The sequence below is a fragment of the Octopus sinensis genome, linkage group LG3 (genome assembly GCF_006345805.1).
Source record: "Octopus sinensis linkage group LG3, ASM634580v1, whole genome shotgun sequence".
NCBI classification, from domain to species: domain Eukaryota; kingdom Metazoa; phylum Mollusca; class Cephalopoda; order Octopoda; family Octopodidae; genus Octopus; species Octopus sinensis.
The window spans coordinates 96,214,894-96,242,214 of NC_042999.1; the positions used below are offsets into that span (position 1 = coordinate 96,214,894).

Consider the following 27,321-nt stretch of genomic DNA (forward strand, 5'->3'; position numbering starts at 1 on the left):
AAAAATATTTATTACCTTAAAATAAAGAAAATATTCAAAAAGTTTTAAAAGATTGGTTACAAAATTACTTTCCCTGTCGGTTTTATGCTATGGCAATTTATACACACATGCGCACACAAATGCTTTTTACTCTCTCTTACATATATGTGTGGTACAGTGGATTCTCCTGTCAATTTTGATGTATGACAGTCCAACAGCCAGTTCATAGACTACCCACACAAATGACTTGTCTTTGGTGGTGAAGTCTTTTGTAGGACCACCCACACATTTCAGAAATATTCTGAAATTTTTGGGGAGGAGGGTGCAGTCAATTAGATCAACCCCAATACGCAACTGGTACTTAATTTATCAATCCCAAAAGAACGAAAGGCAAAGTTGACCTCGGCAGAATTTGAACTCAAAACATAAAGACAGACTAAATACCGCTAAACATTTCACCCGGCGTGCTAACATTTCTGCCAGCTTACCACCTTACATTTCAGAAATATTGATAGTAAAATGCTGGTGCAAATGTTTGCCAGAAATTCAATGAACAACATAGCTCAGACTTTTCTTTTAGAGTTCTCCATCTCTTAACTTAATTTCCTTCACCATGGCTTAGAGTCCAACCCACCTTTGCGGGGTAAATATTCACCTGAGCACCAAACCAGAAATTTCTTAGTTCTCACATATTAGAAAAACTCAACAGGCATCTCATGTCATTTATTCCCTATGCCATTGTGGTGATTTGCATCTTCAGTAATTGGTGTCCATAGGGCATTTCGATGTAAATCTACAAGGGTTCTTCTGAGGAACACTTAATGGCATTATGTTAACACTGAACAAATGGAAAACAATATACTATGATGAAAGAGAGGGTGAAAGGGAAAAATAGGTAAATGGAGATAGAGGAAGAAGGGGAATAGAAGAAGTCAGAGGGAAAAGAAAGATAATACAAAGAAGGTATGTTCAGGATAATAAGAGTATCAACTTTGGGTAGATTTTAAGGTAAAAATCCTGTAAGTGCCTTAGAATTTAAATTTCAGCTTTGTTTGTGTACAAAATGTTCTCACATTCCAAAAAACTATTATTTAGCATTGTAAAAAGACAGTATTTGTTATAAGGGGTCTCTTAGCTTAATGGTACTGAGTGCTGAGCTGGAATTTGTAAGGTACAGGTTTGATGCTCTGTAGAGAATTACTGACCACTTTTTTTCCGTCTTATTATTGTATTTATCTGATTTTCAAAGCTGTCTTCATAGCCACCCTGCATTCAATAATTCATATATTTTCTGTTGAACACAGACTCACGTAGCTCTTCTAAGTTTCTTTACATGATATTTGCAATATATCAATTTGTACAGTAGTCATACCTTGTAACTAGTATAGCAGTATTGTCATGAATTGTTACAAAGGTATACACACACACACAATGTGGTTGGTGGAAATCAGTAGAGTCATTTAATATATATTAATATATTTTATATGGGTATACAGGCTGTACATGAGAGATCATACCCAATAACTGGTATAGCAGCATCATAGTCAACTACTATAAAGGTGATACCTTAGACAGATATATTTACAGATGTATCAAATTGTTAGATCAGGTGATGAAAGTTACAGAGAGAGCCATAGCCCAACTAATTAGGACAAGAATTAGCCTAGATGAGATGCAGTTTGGTTTTGTGCCAGGGAGAAGCACCACTGATGCTATATTTCTAGTAAGCCAGCTGCAGAAGTACCTAGCCAAAGATAAGCCTTTGTACTTGGCTCTTGTTGACATGGAGAATGCCTTTGACAGAGTCCCATGATCCCTTATCTGGTGGTCAATGTGGAAACTAAGGATAGACAAGTGGTTAGTGAGAGCTGTACAAGTCATGTACAGAGATGCCATCAGTAAGTTGAGGATTGGCAACAAGTATAGCAATGAATTCAGGGTACAAGTTGGGGTTCACCAAGGATCAGTCCTGAGCCCCTCCTGTTTATCATAGTCCTCCAGGCAATAACAAAGGAATTTAAGATAGGCTGCCCATGATATCTCCTCTATGCTGATGACCTTTTTCTCATAACCAAATCACTTCCAAAACTAGAGAAGAAATTTCAGGTGTGGAAGCAAGGTCTAGAATCAGCAGGCTTTAGAGTAAATCTAACAAAAACCTAAGTCTTAGTAAGTAGGAAAGTGGACAAATCACAAATCCCCTCTTGTTAGACAGCTTTGCTCAATCTGTAGAAAAGGCCTAGGCAGAAACTCTATAAGATGTACCCAGTGTAAGCTTTGGACACATAAGAGGTAGAGCAATATCAGAGGAAGGTTTTATGGGAAAATAGTTTTTATGTGTGGAAGGTGCACAGGTACAATAAACACTACAAATGTACAGAAAATAGACTCCATCAAATGCTAGTGGGAAAAGCTAGAGGTAGTTAATGGCTTCCATTATCTAAGTGACCAAGTCAGTAGTGGAGTGGATGCTCTGAGTGTGTAGCTATAAGAATAGGCTGGGCAAAGTTCAGAGAGCTTCTACTTCTGTTGGTTACAAAGGATGTTTCCCTCAGAATGAAAGGCAGACTGTATGATGCCTGTGTGCAAACAGCTTTGCTACACAGCAGTGAAACACGCGCTGTGACCGCTGAGGAAACGTGTAAGCTTGTAAGAAATGAAGCTAGCATGCTTCACTGGATGTACAATGACAGTGTGCATGTACAACAGAATGTAAGCATCTTAAGAGAAAAGTTGGGCATAAGAGGTATCAGATGTGGTGTGCAAGAGAGACAACTGCGTTGGTATGGTCATGTGATGTGTATGGATGAAGACATTTGTGTAAAGAAGTGCTGATCTCTGTGAAGGGAACCTGTGGAAGAGGTAGACCCAGGAAGACATGGGATGAGTTGATGAAGCATGCTCTTCAAACATTGGGCCTTATGAAGGTGATGACAAGTGACAAAGACCTTTGGCAATATGATGTGTGTGAGAATACTCATCAGGCCAAGAGAAATCATAGTTGTGACCATGCCAATATCATGTGAATGGCATCTGTGCATCATAGTCATGGTCGCTGCCGGTGCCATGTAAATGACACTCATGCATCATAATCATGGTCATTGATGGTACCATGCAAATGGCACCTGTGAATCATCTATGCAAATGGCATCCATACTCTGTAGTTGTGGTTATTGATGGTGTCATGTAAATGGCACCTAGGAATCATGGTTGCTAGCAGTGCCATGTAAATGGCACCCATGAGTCAGGGTCATTGCCAGTGCCATGTAAATACTACCCATGAATCGGAGTCGTGGTCATTGCCAGTGCCATTTAAATGGCACCTGTGCATCGTAATCATAGTCATTGCCAGTGCCATGTACATGACACCTGTGAATCATTGTTGTGGTCACTGCCGGTGCCATTTAAACAGCACCTGTGCATCATAATAGTGGTCATTGCTGGTGCCATTCACACAGCATCCATGAATCATAGTGGTAGTTGTTGCTAGTGTCATGTAAATGGTACCCATGCCAGTGGCACATAAAAGTACCCATTACCCTCCTGGAGTGGTTAGCATTAGGAAGGGTATCAAGCTGTAGAAACCATGCCAAATCAGAGTGGAACCTTGTGCAGCACTCTGGCTCATCAGCTCCAGTCAAACCATCTAACCCATGCCAGTATAGAGAGTAGAAATTAAATGATGGTGATGGTATAGGGTAGCTAAGCTGCTTTCAGTTTATATTCCAGTTCTGCATGTTATAATATGTTTCAGTTCAGTTATTCTGAATAACTAATGACCATATAAGGATATGTTAAGAACTTTGAAAAGTTATTGTATGTATGTCATATACTTGCCTGAACAGGAGCAAAAATTTGGAGGTCTCTAACTTTGACTTTCCTGGAAGCTACTTTCCTGGAAACTACTCCCTGTCAAAGCTAGAAAAATTGGATATGCTATTTGAAATTAAGACTCAGTGGTCATTGTGGAAACACTTTTGACCATAGTTCAGTCCAGTAGGGAAAGACTTGAAGCTAACCTACAAGTCATCTGAATCTGTCACAAGATCAGATGCTTAAAAATTTTGGTACTAATTTTGGAATATAGTGGCAGGGTAATACATATTCCATTTTCAAAGAAAATATGTTTTCTCTGAGATTGCAGGCCATTACTCTACAATATTGTGTATGGTAGATCAATATACTTTTGTACACTTTTCATCCCAGTTTCTGTAGAAAATAATTTTTGCAATGAAGTGTTGTGTTTCATTTGACAGTATCAGAGCAACTTGTCAGTCAAATAAGTGAGCTTTTACAAGGTTGCTTACAAGTTAAATGAATATATTTGAGGCTTCATCAACTGTGTTTGTCATACAGTAAATTATATTACTTTTCTTCTAAGAAAGTGCCAATAACTTTTTTCTTTCAGAAGACTTCCTTTTATTAACTCTTGCTTTTAGGCAACTTTGTTCTTTTATCTTTGCTGAATATTTCATATTAGTCTTTTGGCAATATTGGGTTTACAACTGTAGCTCATCTTGTCTTCATTGAATAACACACGATATTCATATTTGCTCAGTAATTGTCTTTTGTTCTATTGCTCATAGAATTCATACTAAATGGTAAATAAAACCTAATAATGTTTCACTCTCTATTTTCTGTGTGATAGTTATTTATGACTTAATTAAACACTGCAACTTATTCATGCAGACCGTTTCAGTACATTATCCCACATCTGTAAAGCCTCCTCTGAACATCTGTGTAATGGCAGATGTCATTAACAAAACACAACTTTATGGAAATAAATATAAAATTAGGACTACAATGTCAGAATAAAGGATAAAGTAGTTCATGAGTATGGTGGGGAGAACAATAATCTTCCCCTAAATTGTGCATGTATGCACATGCACTTGCAAATAGATGCACATTAACATTGTCAGATTTGTCATTCACAGATCTGGCCGAATTCATGTTTCATGTTTACCCAGCATGTATCAACTATTCACACTATATGTCCAAACCAAAATGGAATGTTTTGTAACTAAATTATTTGACCATTTGTAAAGTAATATCCCATATCTAATTCTAGTAAAAATTTTAATCTCTTCTGCATCACCGTCATACAGTACAATACTTCACACACATGTTTTCCAAATTTTTATTTGGAACAAAGAGAAATAGCCTATTTTGTCATATAGAAGAAATTCCTTGAATATTAATGATTCATTCTCTAATCAATATACTATTCATATAACCACTTGAAATTTTAATATCAACTATTTAACTAGCTACAAATTATGTATTAAGCAGGACTCTTTCCCAGATTCTTATATTCTACCTAGAGATTGATACTTTAAGCTTTATCTTCAAAGTCTTAAAATGTTTATCTGTAGTACCTAAAAAATTCTACAATAAGTACCAGATCAATCATCGCCATGTGATGTTTTTTCAAATTTATTGATTTTCAAATTCCTTTGTGATTGTTACAAGGAGTACAGTTAGAAGATAAGAGTTGATAACGGAATCTGAATGGATACACTAATTCTCATAGGAATCACTGCCAATCTGAAACTTGCATATAGAACTCTCATATTTGATCTTAACTCTTTTATATTTGGTATTCGGCCTCACCATTTTTTTACAATAACTAATGTGGAAGCACAAATGCATACACATGGAATGATGGGGCAAATATTCATATGAGTGAGTTCATATAGATATATAAAGTGTTTGTAAATATTTGCCTTTAACTTGGTTTATAAATCTTATTTGGAAATACGATGCAGATTTTGCATGTAATATTCTTTTATTTTCCTTTTTCTGAGATCATATTTCACAAAGGAATTATCTTGATAATAAAATATACAGAAAACTTATTAATTTCTTTAAAATTTCCTATTAAATAATCTTTTAAATTTTCTGTCATCCCCAAAACAAAACAATGATTTTTCCTTACTTTAGTTTAAGAAAATAATTCCAGTTATCCTCTTGTTCGCTTTTTTTTTATTTAACTTTGAAGATTTTGGTGAAACTTTTAAATTTCCCACAGTATACATCTTTTACATGTATCTGTAAATGTTTTGTTTGTTTAAGACATTGCCATGTATACCATGTTAATATTCAAATTTAAGCAAACACTTGTAATATAAATATATAAGCACTGTTAGGTGCTAAATAAGTTATTTTTTATGTATTAAAATCTTACCATCATACAATCTAACAAAGCTCTGATTTTTATCATACCAGTATATTTTAATGGCTACTTGGATTGGTATATTTATATGTGTGTATATAATTGTTTTATTATTAATATTTCATCAGTTACATAATATTCACTCTAAATTATTCACAACCGATTCTATTTTTTTTAGCATGCACCTGGAGTATGTATAATTCTTTTTTACTCCCTTGTTCACATAAACATGTATATACTACTGCAATATATGCATGCATACATCTGTCTACATACATATGTATGTATGTATGTATATGTAAAGTAGCATGCCCCCCTTCTATTATCTTATACTCATGAACTTTAGAGTGAAGTAACCTATGGAAAAATAATTAAGGCAAATTAAAAACTACATTTTGTAGAATGCATGAATATGTTTTATCCAATAGAAGTATAATTAGACATGAAGAATCATTAAACATATACATACATATCATTGCATATTATTTCATGTAATTTTGATTTCATTTTGCATGCAAATACATGTATACATCTGTTAATTTTGCTATTGCTTTTTTTTTTTTTTTTTTTCAAAAATTAAATTCATATAATTAACATTTGGTGTATTTAATTGTTTTTATTTTGTGCTAATGAGCCATCAAATGTAAACACAGAAATGCTTTTATCTTAAAACAATCATGTACAAAATTAACATACTTGCATAATATTCATTGTTTTGTTTTAATATGTTTTCTATTCTCATTTTTGTATATTTTGTTTGTTTATTTTGTTGAAAAGTTATTTTGTTCTCTGGCATTGGTTCTCTTTTTATTTTTGCAATCTCTAGAATGAACTTACAGTTTGTATTGTTTTATTATCATACATATTGCATAATACATTGATTAGTTCTTATCTTTATGAATTGATTTTAAAATGATTTTGCTACAAATTTCAGCCTTTATTTTATAACTAGATTTTTAACTGTTAACAGCTTTATTATTATTTTTTTTATAAATGGCAGCTCTAAACACATTTATAAAGAGTGCAACTGCCATTTCCACTTCAAAATAAATCAAAAGTTGATGTAACCTTTCAAGATGTAGAAGTCACACCTCAATCATGCTCTACTCATATTTAAGTGAAAAGAAGTTTATAATCAGTTTCCTATTTTTCTAAAGTTATTGAAGTATGGATAAAGAAATTCATCTGAATGAACATTATCGAAATAATAAGCTGATCAGAGGAGGAAAGGCAGACTGAAGAGATAGATACACTAGATGTTCAGCAGCCTCAACACCTGTAGGCTAGTGTCTGGTGGAGGATAGAATTCCAGAGTATCTCAAATCTTTAGTGTGGGTCTTGGAGCAGAGACAGAGTAGTAATAATGAGGAAGTTTATGTATGGAACAAGTGGGCCTAATTGGAGAGACTATTGAAATAGCTAGTTCAGAAACTATTGTAATATCAATAGAAGGATCAAACAAAAGAAATTACCTGTCTTTGAGATAGTAGTTTAAGCTTGCTAGTGATTGAACCTTTGCCAATCAGCTGAATGTTCTTTTGAATTAGCTTTGCAGAGGGTTTAGTAACTGATTGATGTAGTTTATGAGATGTGTAGAGTCATCATGAGTAATGAATGTAAGGATTAACCTTTGAGTGTTTTAATTATCTGTTGTTCATGACTAGAGAGGGTGTATAATACGGGAATTTTGCTTATAAATGTAGTGATTAAGGCATTTAATTGTTGAAAGAAAATTGACTACTATGTTTCCATTGAAAGATTCTCTCACTGTTTCTGTTTATGGATTCAGTGTCTGGAATGAACTAGTTAGGCTATGTTTAAATAATACCTGTATGTAGTAGGTTAAGTTTTGGAGAAGAATATCATTCAACTAATATTGGGTGATAATAGTGGTATATAACTATTTTCATTTTGAAAACACTTTATTAACACATGAATTTTATTCTGTTTCACCTGTCAATCTAAGAGGTTAATTATTCATTTACAAAAAAGGAAAATGCCTTACAACTTAATGACATTAGTCCAAATGGTCACTTCTAAATTACCTCAAAATCTCAATGCTGAAATTGATCTAAATTTAATGAACTAACTTAAATTTTTATCATCTTCATTTCACTATGATATTGTATCTATTTTTCACAGATGAAGTCTGAAGCTAAAAGAAAAGTTTACATGTAAAGATTTGTCAGTAGCTAGTTTTACTTTATGTTCAGGAATGATTTCAACTAAATTGACCTTAACTAACTTTATTTTGTCACTTTTTTGAGATTACATTTTTTCCAACTTAGTCTTTTGACAGAGATTATTTCAGAATTTCATCTCTATTCCCATTGATAATAATAGTTAGATAATTGAGTACCATCACAACTGCAATAGAAACAATTACAATTTTTTAAAATCCAAGCTAAGATTAAATATATAGAATTCAAACAATTATTACTAGTACAATTTTTATGATTCAGTCCATTATGAATTGATGATAACAAACAGCCATGCTAAACAATCTATTTATCAGATTTTTTCTACAACTCTTCAGTAATCTGTGAGACATTATTTAAAAAGTGGTGGAAAATCTTAATTTAGAACCATTCATAAATAAAGCAGAAATTTATTTCATAGAGGAAGAATAGCTACTCATCATCGTTTCATTTGAGCTTCTGATTTAAATAGTCCTTTTTCTTAAATCTGTGAGGCAAGCTCATCTCCCACTTATGACAAAATAGCTGCTAACAATCAAAGACCAAATACCAGCATTGTCTCAAAAAAATTCCAAAGTGGGCATAACGTTTTTATTAGCTGATTCAGGTTGTTGAAATTGCACATGTTGGTAGAGTAATTCTTACTTTATGCAAACTTATTACTTATCATAGTCCATATCATGAGTAATCCATTTGTGCCATCCTTTAATCTAACTCTTGAATCCTGTTAAAAAATTCTTTAATGCACTGTTGTACCTACTTCTTCACAGTCACTTACATTTCATCTGTATCTTCAAATCATTGTTGCCAAAGATTGTCTTTCATTGGATGAAAAGATAGGTATCAGAGGGTACTGATCGAAGCAAAGCAGTGGATGGGGTATCATTAACCAACTCAATTTTCCAGTTGTTTTATTTGTTGCCCAAGATGTGTGAGATCATACATTGCCATGATGATAGTTGATCGTTTTCAGGTTCTTGCTTAGTCTCTTTCTGTTGATGACTTCTCTAAACCTTTTGATGTTTCAGTACACCTATTCTTGTTTGTAGAACAGCTGTATTTCTTGTTTGACAAATACTTTATAAGGCTTACTATGTATATGGATTGTCTGTCTTTTTTGGCAATAACAGTAACCTAGTAAAGAAGCAGCTCTCTCTAAAGATACAACACATAACTAAAATACAGTTTTATGTGTATAAGCTCTTAAATAAAGGACGTAAGCACTTAGAATTTTCTCATCAATTTGTTATCTAACCATTTATATAGAATGTCATACACATGCCTACTTACACACATGTAACCCCACACTCACATACATGGAAGAGTCCTTGATCAGTTATAGGAAAAGAGGATGAAAATTGCTACCGAAATTTTAATAATGAAAGTTATTTAGAAAGTATTGGAATTTTCATAATAAATTTGTTTGTAAGTATGCTGAATATGAATTGCTGGGACGATAAATATTTTCTCTAATGAGAAAGTCTGTTGCAGAGCTAATTATAAAAGCTATTTAGCTGCTGTAATTGTACCCACTAAATGTTTAATAACAAAGATTAAGGTGAAACAATGGATTTCTCTCATAGTACTGAACTAAGTAAAATATAGAAGGTTTGATGATTAAACAGTTTAAAGTTAAAATTCTGCTATGACTTACCATTTAACACTGGACTCATGACATTTCATAATATTCCATAACCATTTAGTTATATTATGTGCTATATGTTTGTTTTAGTATTGTTTTGTTAGAGCTGGATACTCAAAATTTGTATTCACATGGGATTTCTAATCCATCTGAAGAATAACTGCAGATTTTATTTTAGTCCATCTATTATATCTTTGAGTGCTCTCTAGTTTGATCTCTTAATAATACAAATTAAATAACATCTAATTTTCAACAGAAATTGGTAAATTTATTATGTTGTTATATACATAATTTAGTAATGGAGCTATTGGAGCAAAGCCTCTTAATTATACATTAGATGGCTAGGCTGATACATTCTAGTCATTTATTTTCAACTCTAACCCTAAGTTCTCTATAAATAATATATATATAAACAAAGATTACAAGTTGTCATACAATGGAACAAATATATTTCTCTATTTCTCTTTGAAGATATTTCAGTGTAAGGCATTTAATTTTTGAGGGTGGAGGCAGGTTGTGTGTATGTTTTTATATATCACATGAAACCTTAACTATAATAAATACAACATTGAATTAATGCAATTCTTTCTAAATGGCAAATGGTTGAAATTGAACTCTATTCCAAATGTGAGAGAATTTTGTTTTTACTATTGAATATTTTATGCTTTCTATAAAATCTCGAAAAGTATTTCAGAAATATGTTAGAAAGTTCTCAATACACAAATCGAAGTTCATTAAATTTTATCATATTCTAGCATGTCCTTCAATTATTTTCTTTTATTAGTTATATTTGTTGTTTTTGTTTGTCAAATATATATGCATTATTTTTGTGTATATGTGTATTCATTGATGTACATGTAGCCTTTGGTGAGTATATATCTACATGCAAACATGCATAGTTAAAGCACTTAAGCTACTCATGTATGATATCAAAGAAATGTATTTTGTATCTGTAACTATGTGATGGAATGGAATTTTCTGTTCATACAAAGTAAATAGAGTTGCACTATGAATCAGGCTCTTAGATTATTTGTAGTTGCTTATTTTCATAAGTATTCTGCTTATGACCTTGCACAGGACAGTTAATGGTATTAGCTGGTCTACCATGACTGAATCATGAGATCCTTGACATTTTTGAGGATTCGGTTAAAGTATGGCTCAATGTAACTAGAATAACAAATAACTTTAGCATTTGTCATATAGAATGCAATTGTTATTTTTATGGTAGGTATTAATTTTTCATCAGAGATAAGCTGGTGTTTGATAATATTAAATACATTTAACAGTCTAGTGAAACCTGTACTCAAACTTTCATTGATTTCAAATATTATCATATCTATTTGGATGATTGTATGAAATGTCTTTTCTCTACTCTTTCTTGTGGTTAAGTATGCATGCACACACACATGTATACACACACATACACTTCCAGTAATATTTACTCAAGAGAATTTAGGATATATTTTCATTGACCAAGACCCATAGTTCAATGATGTAAAAAGATTTTGGTTTATCACACAAAGTGCTAAAATATATTGTATTTCTAATTGTATAAATTTTTGTGACTTTATGAATAACTATTCACAAAACTATATTACTAATTGAATAGTTAAGAATATATTTTGATTGTTCTTTTCAGTTCAATTCTGTATTTTATATCATTTTATTTTTTATAAGTATTTTTCAAATGCAATGTAAAGTTCTTAAAAATCTACCTGTCAAGATTCATGTTCATACAGAATATGTATAAAAATACATTTAGAGTAATTGAATCATACAAGCATTAAATCATACTGAAGTTTTGTCTGTGTGATAGTGAACTATATAACATAAGATTATAAAACTTAATACTTCAAAGACATTTTTTTAATACTTAATTACTAACATTTTTATGTATTTAACAACCAGTCTGTATTATTATTTTAGATCCTTCACCTTTCTACTTAAATATTTCTTCTTTTCTGTCTTTACTGTACTACATTATTTGTGAAATATTTGTTAGATAAACATTTTCAACTCTTTATTTGCAAATCATTATCATCATCATCATCATTATCATTATTATTATTATTATTATTATTGGTATGTGTGCCTGTGTGTGTGTTTTGTATTATGAACATGAAAATACATTTTTTGTCAATTTTCAGTTGTGTGAAAATTATAAAGCTTTCCACTAATACTTGTATTTTTTGACAGGTTCATTTTTTTATCTATTTTTTTAATGTATTATTATTGATCTTTATTGTATTCTGCCTTCTATTTATGATGATGTTGGTGACAGTAGTTGCTAGTTTCACTAAAATCATTTGCTCTTTTAAAGCAATTCAGATTTTCCCTCTTCCTTATAGAGATTCTCATTTCAAATGCTATGTCAGTTGATCTAAATGTTATTGTTTACATGATTTGTAACAAGTCAAAAAGTTTATTATTGCTAATCAGTTGCTTTTATCTGTGCCATAAATCTTGAAATGAGTGAGGCCAGATTGACATCAGTCAATGCAAACTCAATCCTAAAGCATTGAACAGAAATCTTTATTCCTGAAAAATGCTGTTTTGTTTGTAGTTTGATAAAAGTATGAACATTTATATCTATTTAGTTCAGCTACTTATGCTTCAGAAAAGAAATATATATCAAAAGTATTTTTTAAATAAATACTTAGCTGTATTACAAATGTTAAATTGTTATAAAGTATTTTCTCTCATTTTAAATATTAAATTACTTTTACTAAACTCATCACCATAGTAATCTTTCATTTACTCATAGACTTCTGATTAATTATATAATAATACTCTGCAATATAGCAACATATTTTGTCTATATATGTAAATATATAAATGTATTTGTTGACTGCTATTTATATTGGCAAATAAATTCCTACCCATGTGTATGTTACAACATTAAACAAACCAATACAATAAAATGTCAATACGTGCTTCAATATTATATATCAACCAATATACACTTTAACAAAGTAGAATACCAATCAATGTAAAGATATATCAAACTCTTTAGTTCTCTTCTTTCTATTGCACCACACACAAAATAAATATAATCTTCTTCTGCTCACATATAGTATTTTTCAGACTTACATGATGGTAGGAAAGCTATATAATAGGATGGGTGTAATGGTAATAAATAAGCATGTATTTCAGTGAATAAAGTGTAGTCAATCACAGAAATTTAGTTTAGTAATGGATGTTTCCAGCCAGTTCAGCTACTAAGATCTAAAACATTTCAACTGAAATATTGAACACAACCACTTCAACAATATTGCTTACTTAAAGACTATAGCTTCAACTTTTCAACTCTAGATTCATACAAAATAGCTCTTATGGCAGCCAATTTGAACCACAACAGTTTAAAAGACGAAACAATTCTATTGGAGGGACATAAGGAAATGCTTATGATATTCATAGAATGTATCAACATAAATTGTATGATAGCATGGCATGTTTATACTTTGTTATATGACTGATAAAGTAGTGAAGAACAAATTATTGTGTTTTGCAAACTGTAATAGCTATCTGAGTGTAATAATATATTTATAACAGTGTGCAAAGTTTTTTCTGATCAAGGTATACTTTTGTAACAATAAACAGTTTGTATCAATATTTACATAAATCCTAGAAAAAGCAATACAGAATTTTTCAATATCTATATTTATGTTTTGTTATAGTATTTTCAATTACACACATACACACACAAATTTCAAATGAAAGCAATCTTAGCATGACTGTATAGTAAGAAGCTTTGCTTACCAACCACATGGTTTCCTGTTCAGTTCTACTGTGTGGCACCTTGGGTTAGTGTCTTCTACTATAGCTTTGGGCTGACCAAAGCCTTGTGTGTGGATTTTGTAGATGGAAACTGGAAGAAGCCCATCATATATGTATGTATATATTTGTGTATGCATCTGTGTTTGTCCCCCACTATCGCTAGACAACCGATGTTAGTGTGTTTATGTCCCCGTAAATCAGCAGTTCAGCAGAAGAGGCTGATAGAATAAGTTCTAGGCTTACAAAGAATAAGTTCTGGGGACAATTTGTTTGACTAAAGGCAGTGCTCCAGCATGGCTGCAGTCAAATGACTGAAACAAGTAAATGAATAAAGGAATCTTCAATCTTTGCATTATTTTTCTACTTAAACATTATTGTTGTTTTGATAGGAAAACAAAAAGTAATAATTTTTATATATAAATAAGATGGATCAGGAACTTTTTTTAAATATCAGTTCATTATCAAAACATTCCTGTAACTAGTTTAACCTAAAACAATAAACTGATATATTCTAGAATAAATTAAAAAGTAGAACAGATGATTGGTGGTATATGGTTCTTGAAACTAAGTTGTGGTAATACTGTGTTTGTGTGTATAAATATAAATAAATAAATAAATAAATATATATATATATATATATATATATATATATATATATAATTTGAGTATTGAGTATGTTTTTAGTAGTTAGCCTATGAAGCACGTTCACTGCCTATGACTGCCTGATGTCATCCACAGTATTTACACAATTGTTGTTGAATCCACCTCAGGAATTCTGCTGTGTTCTTTGAGTATATAACATTTACATCTCTATCATTTGGTATATTCCATTTTCTGTCCCTGTCATTTGTTATATATATATATATATATAACAAGCATGCACAACTGGACCCTTTCACCCAGTTTCCTTCCCTCTTATGATGCCATCCAGAATCTCTCTAGGTACAGATCTTCCTTGGTACCTCTTTTCTAATCATCTAAAATGATTTCATTCCTTATCCATGAATACTTTTCTCTCCCTGATATTAATATACACTTTCAATGATACACCTTGCCACTGAGCCACCAAATTGCCTCTCCAACATTCTCTTTCTGCTCAGGCACTACACTTACCTTTCTCTCTGCACACACACTCCATACCTAACCACGTGTTATCTCTTCCATCATTCTTCTATCTAATGTACTATCATTACAATTCTGCTGATCTATACTGTCAGTCATCTCTTGATCCTCTTACCTCTCCTAACTCATTGTCAGCCATCCTTTAATCCTACCCAACCTTTGCAGTGGTTGTCTCCCTTCCCTCACCTATTCCCCATTGCTCACTCACCCATGTTCCCCTGCAATCTCCACCCTGCCACACTCTTGGTCTCTGTTCCACTTCTACCCACCCAGTACCTTGAGGGTCCACTCTGACACCATTACTTTTTTCTTTTTCCAACTCCTACTTGATCACCTCTTCCCTGTCTGTGAAGATGTGAGTAGTTATGCTACAGCAAGAAACCTGGTCTGCTCTGGCCCTGTCTCATAATTTTACCTCCAATCTCCTTACATGAAACTGCCCCTCCTTCCCTCTGGGTCCATAGCTTTGCAAGCTGAATAGCAATCTCACTAGTGCTGGTGGCTTGGAAAATGCACAGAGTATCAACCGCAAATTGTTTGGTATTAAGAAATGCATCCAACTGTAGAAATTATGCTAAAACAGACTGGAACACAATGCAGTCTTTTGACCTAGCAGAAACTTTCAAACTGCCTAACCCATGCCAGCCTGGAACATGGACATTAAATGATGATGATGCTGCTGAAGATTTATGCTTCTAATGAATATGTTCATTGCTAATCTACATCTTATACACCCAGAAGCCTATAGTAGTAATCATAGGCTGACATAAATTCAAATATTTTCTCACTAATCTTACTAAAAGTTACAGCATACATTATATATATGAACAGCTTTAAATATGTATGTATTTACATATTTATACTTGTACATATATACATATCTGAATCTAAGTGACATACTTGCAATAAAAATGATATAATGTTATAAGCTGATGATGATTATGGAATGGTTTTATTGAAATAGTAGTTCAGTGTAGTGAAGTTGTACACTACAAATATAAAGAAACTAGTTCCTTATCTTTCCTATGAACAAAGTGCTTACTTTATTTTTGAGTAATATTTAATTAATGTAATTTTAAATATAAATTTCATGTGTTTTAAGTGATTGTTTGTTGTTAAATAGCCTTGATGATCTATTTTGAGGATGTGTGGGACAGAGATTGCCTTTTAAACACTTAACAATAACTCACATAAATCTGGCTTCCCAAATACATTGATATGTAACATACAGGTTTGAGTTAAACATTAATGCTTGATCTGTTGCTGCCATTTTTTTTAGAACAACCTTTAATTTGCCATGAAATTTAGAAGTCAAAACATGTTTGTAATTTTAAATGCAGTAGGAAGTTTGTTGATAAAGGTTGTTATATAAATGCTTGGCACGCTACGATTGGACATACCAAATATTTATACAAAAGCCCTTGCTCTGAACCATATTCATTGAATGCACTGCTTGCAGCAATGTAAAGCCAATTTCTTCAGTTACCAAATCAAACAAGAGCACTCAGAGAGCGCAAACCTCCACCAAGGCAACACCAATGTCCTCTCAACGATTAGCCAAAGATGATTTTTAAAATGAGAATATCAGAAATAATCTCGACTGCTCTCTCAAACGAGAATACTAAAACTGAGCCCAACCACTCTTAAAAATTAAGTAAAAAACAGGAAAAATAATCCAGAATCCTTATCCAGTACTGAATCTATCTCAAAATCTAATCAGTTTGTGCCAGTCACGAGGCCAAACATCTCTGAAGGTTTCATCCAAATCCATCCAGTGGTTCTTGAGCTATCTTGTCCATGGATAAACAAACAAACTAATGCAACTGTAAACAATACCTTCACTAAGGCAGAGGTAATAAAATGCAACTGGTCATTAAAGGCTACAACCTTCCACACAAGATTTTCATATACACTCAGTTCCAATCTATCCTGTATCATTCTTTCCTGAATACCATATCTTCTGTATTTAAATTATAAGCCGAAGTATTTTAAAATATTAATTTGTATCATTTATACTAACCTAACGTGTTATTATATTCCATATACACTGAATTAATAATTCATTATGCAGTTTATTGCTGCTTTAGCAATATCAAATTTAAATTAAAAGCTATACTACTTAAAAACAAGCCTGTTAAAATGGTGCAATCAAAAGTTGTAATTAATAATAAATTTATTTATTCTTTGGGATGTTGTTGTTCTGCAATGGTTGCAGATGATTTAGTGGAGTAGATAGTTCCTATTATCCAATAAATGAATAAAAAAAAACAAGCAAACATTTATAACTAGCTAAAATAAAATGAAAAACAGGCACTTTTACAGCAGGCTAAAATAAAATTATAATTAAAAACTAAAATATAAATTAAAATTTGATTCATACATCAACAGACACAAATGTACTGATAGCTATTAGGACAGGTGGAATTATAATATTGTTCTTTATTTCACTTGGTACTTTTTTTGCATGATTAATTTTTGAACCAAACATAAAGAATTAATATTCTAAAATGTATAGTGGAAATCATTAAACAAAACTGAATGATGCAGATTTAAAGGAAGGCATGCAGAGAAGTTTCAATTAAGATCCTCTAAAATTTGATCTACCAAGTAGGGAGATTACCATTTGTTGTTTCTAACAACAAATAGTAAAAGTCAGAAAGGGAAAGAATAAAAGAAATTACAGAAATTCTGCAATTTTTTGATTCAGAAAGAAAAGTAAAAATATTAAAAATATATATAAAAAGGAAAGAAAACTAAAAACAAAGAACAAATTTTTCTTTATATTCTGAAAACTGATTGAAAATATAATGGGTTGAGGAGTACATACTGCTTTCTTTTTTTCCTTTCATTCCTTCTACTAGTTTTATACAAATCAAAAGATGTCTTGTTTGATCAAATGTTAACTCTGAAAACTTTGTAAATGCGGTTTTGTTAATTTTAATAAAAAAAAATTCATTAAAATAGCAGGTAATTCTCTCTCTCTCATTTTTTTCCCAGTATATTCCTATCAGTTTAGTTATCCTACAGAATAATAGTGATTTTACAGAATAATGTTGCTTAAAGCACTTGCAGCCGAACTATAATTATTTTCTCATTTTACAGTGCTTTATTCAATGGAAATTTCATTTAACAAAGAAACAATGAAGTTAAATGAAGAGAGTTTTATTTAGTATTTTGTTTTATCTGAAATAATTTTTTTCATATTGACTTCTTTTATTCTTTTTTTATTATTTTGTTTTCTTAATTTATCATTATATTATATTTGATAGCCTATCTCCTTGTCCTGTACTTATTACTTTACTTATTTCTAAAGTCAAATTAATTTTGACTAAATAATACTTTGCTTAGTATCAAGATTATGACAGTAAAAATGCAACTCAGTACAACAGTTTTGATACAAGCAATAAGAATTAGATTGCCACCAATTTAAAGGTTAATTTATTTTGGGCCAACCTGACTAATCATAGCTGCAGTGTATATGTTCAATCATTTTATGGCAAAAATGAGGATTTCTTCTTGAAAAACTCAGTTTCTATAAAACTTTACTATACCTTTGCCATGGAAGTGCATAGATTTTTATCCACAAATATACCATCAAGCATGTTCATTTCTGCCTGTTACCTGTTACATAAATACTGTGGATAGTTAGTAATATTAGCCGGAATATAATGACTAAAGGCAAAAAATTTTCTAACTTCTTAAACTGAAACTTGTAGATGTTTACATTTATATTCAGAAATAAATAACAATATCTTACTCTAAGCTGAATTACATACTCTAAATTGTACCATTGTCAAAATGGTGTTTACTATTCTTATTTCATCAGCATCATCTTCCTGCTATGGTCCATTATCATCGTCATTGTTTAAAGTCCTTCCATGCTTGCATGGTTTGAATAGTTTGACAGGAGCTGGCCAGGTGGAAGCCTGCACCATGCCTCTGTGTCTGTTTTGACATGGTTTTCATGGCTGGATGCCTTTCCTAACACCAACCACTCCATAGAGTGGGCTGAGTGCTTTTTAAGTGGCGAACATTTTATTGCTGGATGCCCTTCCAAATGCCAACCACTATATTGTGTGGACTGGGTGCTATTTAAGTGGCACCTGCACTGGTGGGGTCACTAAGTGACTTTGCAACACAAAGAGTCTTTGAGATGAGAGGGGGGGGGCATTGTGTCAGATGATGAAAAATTCAAGTGTAACAGAGAAGTAGAAACAGATATCATGCTGTAGAGGAGGTCTATGGCTACCCAGACAGAGAGAGGGAGAGAGAGAAGAGAAAGAGAGCAAGAATTAAAAAGAATGAGGGCAGAAACAGTTACCTGAAGAGAGAGAGAGAGAGAGAGAGAGAGGGAATTAACAAGAAAGAGTTGTATTGCTGTAAAGGAGATACATGGTTACCTAGCCAGTGGTAAGAGCAAGGGAAGGAGGGAGTGAAAATGATCTAGAATGACAGAAATGGGTTTATTGCTGTAGGGGAGATACATGATTACTCAGCCAGAGGAGACAGCAAGGGAAATGGAGAGAGAGTAGGAGACAGTAAGAGCAGGAGAGGGAAGGTGGGAAGTGCCATGGTATACTTGCAAGGAACAAGAGATCAGGGCATAGATGGGATGGTAGAGTTAGGAAGAGGGAGATGAATGGTGACAAGTGCTGGCAGGATGTTGCCAAGGAGTTGGAAGTGGGGGGGTGAAGGAATGTGGTGACTAGTGAGAATCTGGGTAGAAAGGGAGGGGACGGGAGAGGCAACAATACAGTTAGCAGGGTAGTGTGGATGGATTGGGGAGTGAGGAATGCTGTGACTGGTGAGAATCTGGAAATGTGAGCAGGGTAGCAAGGACTGGATTGGAGAGTGGGAGATAATCATAGTGTATGAAGAGAAACAGTTTGGGAAGGGGATATAGTTTGGTTTGTTGGGGTAGGGTGTGTGAAAGTTTTATTGTAATGTGTGGGTGGGCACAATACTTCTAGAACTAACTCAGGTTTGCTGACCTGGGGATGGGGATGTAGTTTGGTCTGTTGGGGTAGGGTGTGTGAAAGTTTTATTGTTGCATGTGGGTGGGACACAATACTTCTAGAATTCAGGTTTGCTGATATGTATGTGTGTGTGTATATATATATATAAAATCATCATCATCATCATCATTGTTTAACATCCACTTTCTGTGCTGGCATGGGTGGGACACATTGACAGGAGCCAGCCAAGTAGAAGCTAGAAGCCTGCACCAGACTTCTGTGATTGTTTTGGCAGGATTTTTAAAAATAGATGCCCTCCCTAATACCAGTCACCCAGTAGAGTGGACTTAGTGCTTTTTATGTGGCACAAGCACAGACAAGGTTCATTTTGGAAAGGTTTTTACAGCTGGATGCTCTTCCAAATGCCAACCACTCAACAGTGTGGACTTTTTAATTTGCACCTGTTTTTTAATTTGCACCTGCACTGACAGGATCACCAAGTAACTTGCAAAACAAAAATCTTTTGAGAGGGGAGGGGGCACTGGAGGAGGTGATCTTGTATCAGATGATGAAAGGTTATATTGAGACAGAGAGACAGAAACAGGCATCTTGCTGTAGAGGAGGTATGAGGTTACTCTGCCCAAGAGAGAGAGAGAGAGAGCTGGGTCAGGAATGAGGACAGAAACAGGTATGCTGCTGCAAAGGAGATACAGAACCTGAAAGAAGTTCAGGAGGAGAGAGTGTGGGAGACATCAGGATAGAAATGGTGGCAAAGTGCTGGGTATACTCACATGGGACAAGGATCAGAATATAAATGGGATGATCAAGTAAAGGCAGAGAGGGATATAGATGGTGGCAAGTGCCAGGGCATACCCTTGAGGTTCGAAGGTCATAATATAAGTGGCAGGATAGAGCCAAAGAAGTGTGATTAGAAAGTAGGGAATGGAAGTGAGTGATGAAAACCTGGGTATATAGAATGTGCAGTGGGGAGCACTGGAGAGCAATGATACAGAGAAACAGGGCTGTGAGGACAAGATGACAGGATTGGGGAGTGAGAGGTAGGCATAGGGCAAGGAGGAGGAAATGTGTGGAAGCGAAAAGATATAGATTGGTTTGTTGGAGTAGGGTAAGTGAAAAGTTTTCTTGTTACATGTGGGTGGAACACAAGTTGGGGGCTGGCAGATAGCAATGATACAGATGTAGTTTGGTTTGTTGAAGTACAGTGTGTAAGAACTTTTCTTATGTGTGGGTGGGACTCACTGCTTCTAGAACTCAGTTTCACTGACTTAGGCAGGTCTCCTCAATCTTATATCGCCAGATATCTCATTCCATTGCCATTTCCTCTGTGAGACCCAACACCCTAAGATCTGTCCTTACCATTCATCCCATGTTTTCCTGGGTCTCCCTCTTCCACAGGTACCATCCACTTTCAGTGATCAGGACTTCTTTATGCAATTGTCCTTATTCATACGCATCACATGTCCAAACCAATGTAGTCTTCTCTCTTGTATGTTACATTTGATTCTTCTTACACCCAACTTTTCTCTCAATACATTTGCACTTTGTTGTACATGCACACTGATGATGCACATTCAATGGAGTATACTGCCTTAATTTCTCTCCAGTCTGCACATGTCTTCTCCATTCAAAGCCCATGTCTCACTACCATGGAGTATAGCTGTTTACGCACAAGCAACATACAGTCTACCTTTCACTCTGAAAGAGAGTCCTTTTATTGCCATCAAAGTTAAATAGCTCTCTGAAACTTCTTCCACCCTATTTTTATTCTAGAAACAATACTTTCAGAGCATCCTCCACCATTGCTAGTTTGGTTACCTTATATAATATGATATATATATATAAAGATTGATTACTCATTTCTCTGAATCTCAGAGAAAACAGTGGCTTATAGCTGTTTATAGTGTACATCAACTTAGATAAGCTAATTTGGATGATAGTGAAAGTGCAAGCAACCTGATTTTTTGATTTACTATACAGTTTTTAAACAGGGATGTACCATATTACTTACAATATGTATTTTTAGGGAACACATAACTTTTTAACTTCACTTTTTTTTTATCCTAGCCACAGAGAGAAAATCATGGTATTTACTTTTCACTGCCAGGCGAAAATCATATACTTTCTAAAGATAAATATACACTCTAAGTTTACTTTTTATATCTCTTTTTAGATTTCTAGTTTTTTCTATTTTGTTTTCAACCTTTACAAACTGGTAATGTAAAACTAATATTTTCAAAAGTAGCAATATTTGTTTCTTTATTTAAATGTGTATGATTTAAGTTCAAGATTTTGTAGTTCTATTTACATGAAATTATGTTGTATTATGGTCAAACACATCATATAATTTGGACAAGACATTGCATTTCTTCCTATAATAATAGGTGGCCCATTCAGCTAGGGCACCAGCATGTCACTGAAACTGAAAAATTCTGTTTTTCAGAAGACCCTTGAAAAATTTCTAAACCCTATAACTTTCCTTTTTACTTTCTTTGCCTATTACATTATTTGTAATGCTAAAAGTACAGGAAAGGCACATCCTTGTTTAATACTGATGGCAAATTGTTATTACATTGATAAGTAAAAGACTGTATGATGTTATATGCAAATATCTATTAGTCAAAGAAAACTCAACGGAGAACTTAATGTGAAAAACTGTCCAAGTAAATATCAAGTGAAGTTTGTTCATTCCAAAGAATTATTTCAGTGTCAGCTATAACTCTGCAGTATCCCAATTCACATCTAACATGAAATAGCTTGCAAATTTATTCTTAGCACATTTTACAGTTTATTATTTAGTGTAATTACTCATCTTCCAATCCACTGTAAATGACTTCAGTCTTTGGTATAGGTAACATGATCTCCATAACCTTTTGTCTTTACGCATTGTTACTATACTTTCTATTTACCTATTGTTATTTGCTTTCACTCATTATCTTTAATAGAACTTACTGCAAGTTATGTTGACAGATACAAAAGATGTTGAACTGATAGCTTTAAAACTACCAAATATCTAACAAATGTTTCTCTGTACAGTTTTAATTTACAAGTTTGTGAGTGTCTTGGAGAGTAAGTTTTCCCTAAATTCTAGTATTTCTTAATGGGTGGCTGGTATGTTGATTGATTTCTTGGGATAAGAGAAATTTCTGAGGGAGGGTGTAAGAAAGGTGGTAAAATGTATGAACTAGAAATCAAAACATAGCTGTGGACCCAAACTTACTGAGTTCTTAATATCAGACTGCATTACTTGTCACATGCTAAATATAAATAATAAATCTACTGACTAGTTTTCTCTATATATTTCTTGTTATAAAATTGGCCATTTAATACTCATTCTTTCACTTTATTGATATCAGTACTTATTCAGTTCCTTACAGTTTCACTTTTGTGATAGAGATTAGATTAGTATAATAAATCTCAATATTTTCTGCTTGCTGTTTTCAGAGCAACAGCTTATATTTTAACAATCACATTTTATTCTTTCCCTAAACTACAGAACTTGAAACAGACTCTCCAATAAAAGTTTACTTAATCAACTGGATGAGATCAAGCATCCATTGTCTTTCATGTCTTTATGAGAATAATGGTTTCATGCAGCTGGGGATTTGTTTTCTTTTCTTTTCATCAATCTTACGGTCAATTTTGTATTTTATTCATAATCAGCTTGGTTGATTTGTGCTTTGGGATTATATCCCTGTTGTGTTTTAGCTGTATTGCTGGCTATTTTTTCTGTGCATTTGAAATTATATTTATAATGTACATATTCCTTAGGGCAAAGCCCTACCCATTGATCTTGAAGCATTATTAGTAGTAATTGTAGCAGTAGCATTAAATAATGTTAGATCACTAATATATTAACTGTGAAGCCTAATTAGAATAAGGAGCCAGAAACTTTAAAGGCTGCTTGCTTCTTTTGTTTTTAACTAGTAACATATCTTAGTAAAATTACTACTGCTGAGAGTTTAACACAAATATCCTGCTAGGAAACAATATTTGCAATACCAATTTTTACGGCAGCTACTATTATTGTTGTAGTCTTCATCATCAAATCGTAATCCAATATCAAGAACTTCTTGAACTGAACTTCTTGTCAGGTCCACATTTTGTATATTGACATAATTTCTGTCATTGAATTCTCAAGGGAAGACTGTCAAAAACGATAAACAAAAATGTTTCAAATATATTAATGGAACAGTATTGGGAACATGTGCTTCAAAGAAACAAAAAATTACATTTTCTCTCAATCAGTGGAGAATTTAGCTTATTTGAATATTGTATTGAAAGTAAGGAATAATGGTTTTACATTAAGCAAAAACGACAGTTGAATTTTGGTTTTAGTGGCATATCTGTAGTTACCAGTTATGTTCACCTTGTATTTGTAAATAAAAAACTTCTTTGTTATAAATGGGTCTAGCTTTGGTAACTATGCATTTTAACAGCTTTGTTGTCATTCTAAGACTTAGTGCCCTATCAGTTTGTTGCATACGTTACTTCACATTATTTTTGTTTGAAGTCAACTGGCACACAGTTGCAAGTGACATAGGTTGCTGTTATCTACATAATACAATTATAAAGCAAAAAGTATGTTGGACTTAATGTTTACTGTAAAGCAAAGAAAAAGTTGATTCAAATACTAAGGCATGAGAAAGTTGTAGTATGCAAATGAACAAGTAGAGAACAAGAATAGAAATCCCATTTTATGAGTACACATATTTCAGAATTGTATAGGGTGACAAATAAATACATAACATATTATTTTTGGTTTCTTACATCTTTTTAAATTTGTGATCTCAAGATCATTCTCTAGATCCTTATGTTTTCTAAGTAAAGTGACAAAGCCTTAAAACTCTGGCAATTATCAGTTACATTTCTCACTATTTTTAAATTTTTTTTGTTAATCTTTATTCTGTATGTTGCAATGTCTACTCTTTAGTTTTATATATTAGCAGGGGCACTTGGTATTTATTTTTACTCTTTTACACATTTCAGTCATTTGACTGTGGACATGCTAGAGCATCACCTTTAGTCAAAGAAATTGACCTCAGGACTTACTCTTTGTAAGCCTAGATTTTATTCTATCAGTCTCTTTTGCCAAACCGCTAAGTTTTGGGGACATAAACACACCTACATCAGTTTTCAAGCGATGGTGGGGGAACAAACACAGACACAAAGACACACACACATAAATATATATACTTATATATATATACACGACGGGCTTCTTTCAGTTCCCATCTACTAAATCCACTCACAAGGCTTTGGTTGGCCCAAGGCTATAGTAGAAGATGCCCAAAGTGTCATGCAGTGGGACTGAACCTAGAACTATGTTGTTGAGAAGCAAGCTTCTTACCACATAGCCATGCCTGAGGTTTTTGAAGAAGTGATATAGAATACCTTTTTGTACATTTCTTCTTTCGTGCAAAGACACTAAGTACTGAGGTGGCAATAGAGACTATGAAATATGTATTTCACTACCAATACTTTGAGCAATACTTTGATGTTGGTAGATCCTACTAATGATGTAATTAATTACACAATGCTTATATTCTAGCCAGTACAAAGTGTGGATGTGTGAAAATCCATGCCTCTGCCATTGAATGGAATTTGTATCACCTGCTATCTTTTAAGGGAGCACCTTTCACAAAAGCTAGTGGAATCTAAAGAGAATGTAAAATGCACTAGAATATTGCATAGTATGAGCATACTGATTTTCATAGATTTTCATAAAGGCCCAGATGGCTCACTAGAAGTAGTTATTAGGTATTGATACCACTGAGATGTAATTAAATATAGAAGTGTTGCTTTAAAAGTATAGTAGCCAGGGTAAGAATGGGTTCAAGAAAGTTCATGGAACTGCTATTGCTACTGGCAACAAAGGTCTTTTCCGAGTGAAGAACAAATTGTATGACGCTTGCATTCAAATTGCAGTGCTGCATAGTAGTGGGTTGTTGAGAGAAAAAAAAAAAGGAAGAGGAGTATGCAAGAAAGAAGGCTACATTGGTATAGACATGTGATGTATATGGATGAGCACAGCTGTATAAAGAAGTACCAGTTGCTTAATATGGATGTATCTTGTGGAAGAGTGAGACTCAGGACCATGACTCTCACAGATGATAAAAGACTGGAATGTGGTTCTTGAAAAGACCAGCTCAACTTAATGAAACTAAGTCTGGAACCACTGTGTGTGTATACATATGCAAAACCAAATGCTTCATCCAATTTTCTCTTCAAGACAACCCCATGACCCATCTTCTCTTTAACCGCAGCTTTTCCTTGATATTCATCTTTCATCTTTAATACTGTCCTGTACACCCATGTTTTACATTTATCACCATCCCCTGAGACACAAAATTATCTCTCTTTCTCCACCACTACTCTCTTACAGCTACCAGCTACACATATCATATCTCTCACCCTCTTTTTTATCCTTCCCCTACCTATTACATCATCAGTGATTTTCTACTGCTCTCCACCCTTGGTCACCTTTTGCCCCTTTTTAGATGCTTAAGGCTGGTTCTCATGAACCAGTATTCACAGCCAGTTATGTCATTTCCTATCATACTATAAAAATAAGAGTCTGTAAGAAGTATTTTATACAGCAACTGTTCAGTGAAGCATTCTATGTATTGCTAAAATCTTTCTTTGGTGATCTGTGAAAGTTAACCCAACACTTTTAGTTTGACATTTGAAAATTTTAGTTATTAAAAGTCAGTTTTGTAATATACTGTAGAATATAACTTTAAACTTAACTTAGAATGCAAAAACAATACACCTTTATTCTTTATTGAAGTATTGTTTCCTTTACTCATAATGTAATTATAAAGTGTGGTACTGTGAAATATGAAAAGTTAATTTTTCTCTTAGAGCTTTTTCTTGCATAATCAAAATAAAACTGGAATTAGAATCTATGAACTCTTCTATTTAAGTAGTATAATTTCATGAGGAAATAGATATACAAAAACGTGAATATAGAAATCATCCAAAAACAGTAAAAACCAGTCAATTGATCATAGCAAACTGAGTTTAGTTTCAATTAGTAAGTTTAGTTATATGTGCTTTCAGGTGAATAAAATTTCACTTTATCAGTTCAGTCCTATAGTTTCAAATATATAAATATATTTAGAAATATTCATGAATTAAGAAAATGGAAGGAGTAGAGGCATCCGTTCCTATACACCTTTGGCCTCCTTAAGCTGTGTATTTTGACTGAATAATCTACTCATACTGAAGCAGACTAGTTAGTTTAAGATTTAACCTTGTATATTTTTCATACTTTATTCAATTTTCTTTATAAAACTGTGCTATTTGAATCAGATTGTCTATAACTTCTGACAGTTAGGGAACTATATTCTATTTTGATCTAAAACCAAATACATTTGAAAAATGTAACCACTGTGCATACCCTGAAGTAGCTCAAGTAATATTTTTTCCTGCATTAAAAATATTGATGTTGTATTT

At 33.0% G+C, this 27,321-nt stretch overlaps 1 protein-coding gene across 19 annotated transcripts in view; it reads left to right on the forward strand.

The window, feature by feature from the left end:
- The window catches only part of LOC115209155, a 1,103,332-nt gene that overhangs the window by 1,034,564 nt on the left and 41,447 nt on the right, over positions 1-27,321 (forward strand). For 14 of the 19 annotated variants that reach the window (XM_036501160.1, XM_036501159.1, XM_036501162.1 and 11 more), the window contains one exon: positions 6,330-6,341. The exons of the other annotated variants lie outside the window; for them this stretch is intronic. In XM_036501160.1, the coding sequence (XP_036357053.1) occupies positions 6,330-6,341 (12 nt within the window). The remainder of the gene's footprint in view (positions 1-6,329; positions 6,342-27,321) is intronic. 19 annotated transcript variants of the gene reach the window in all.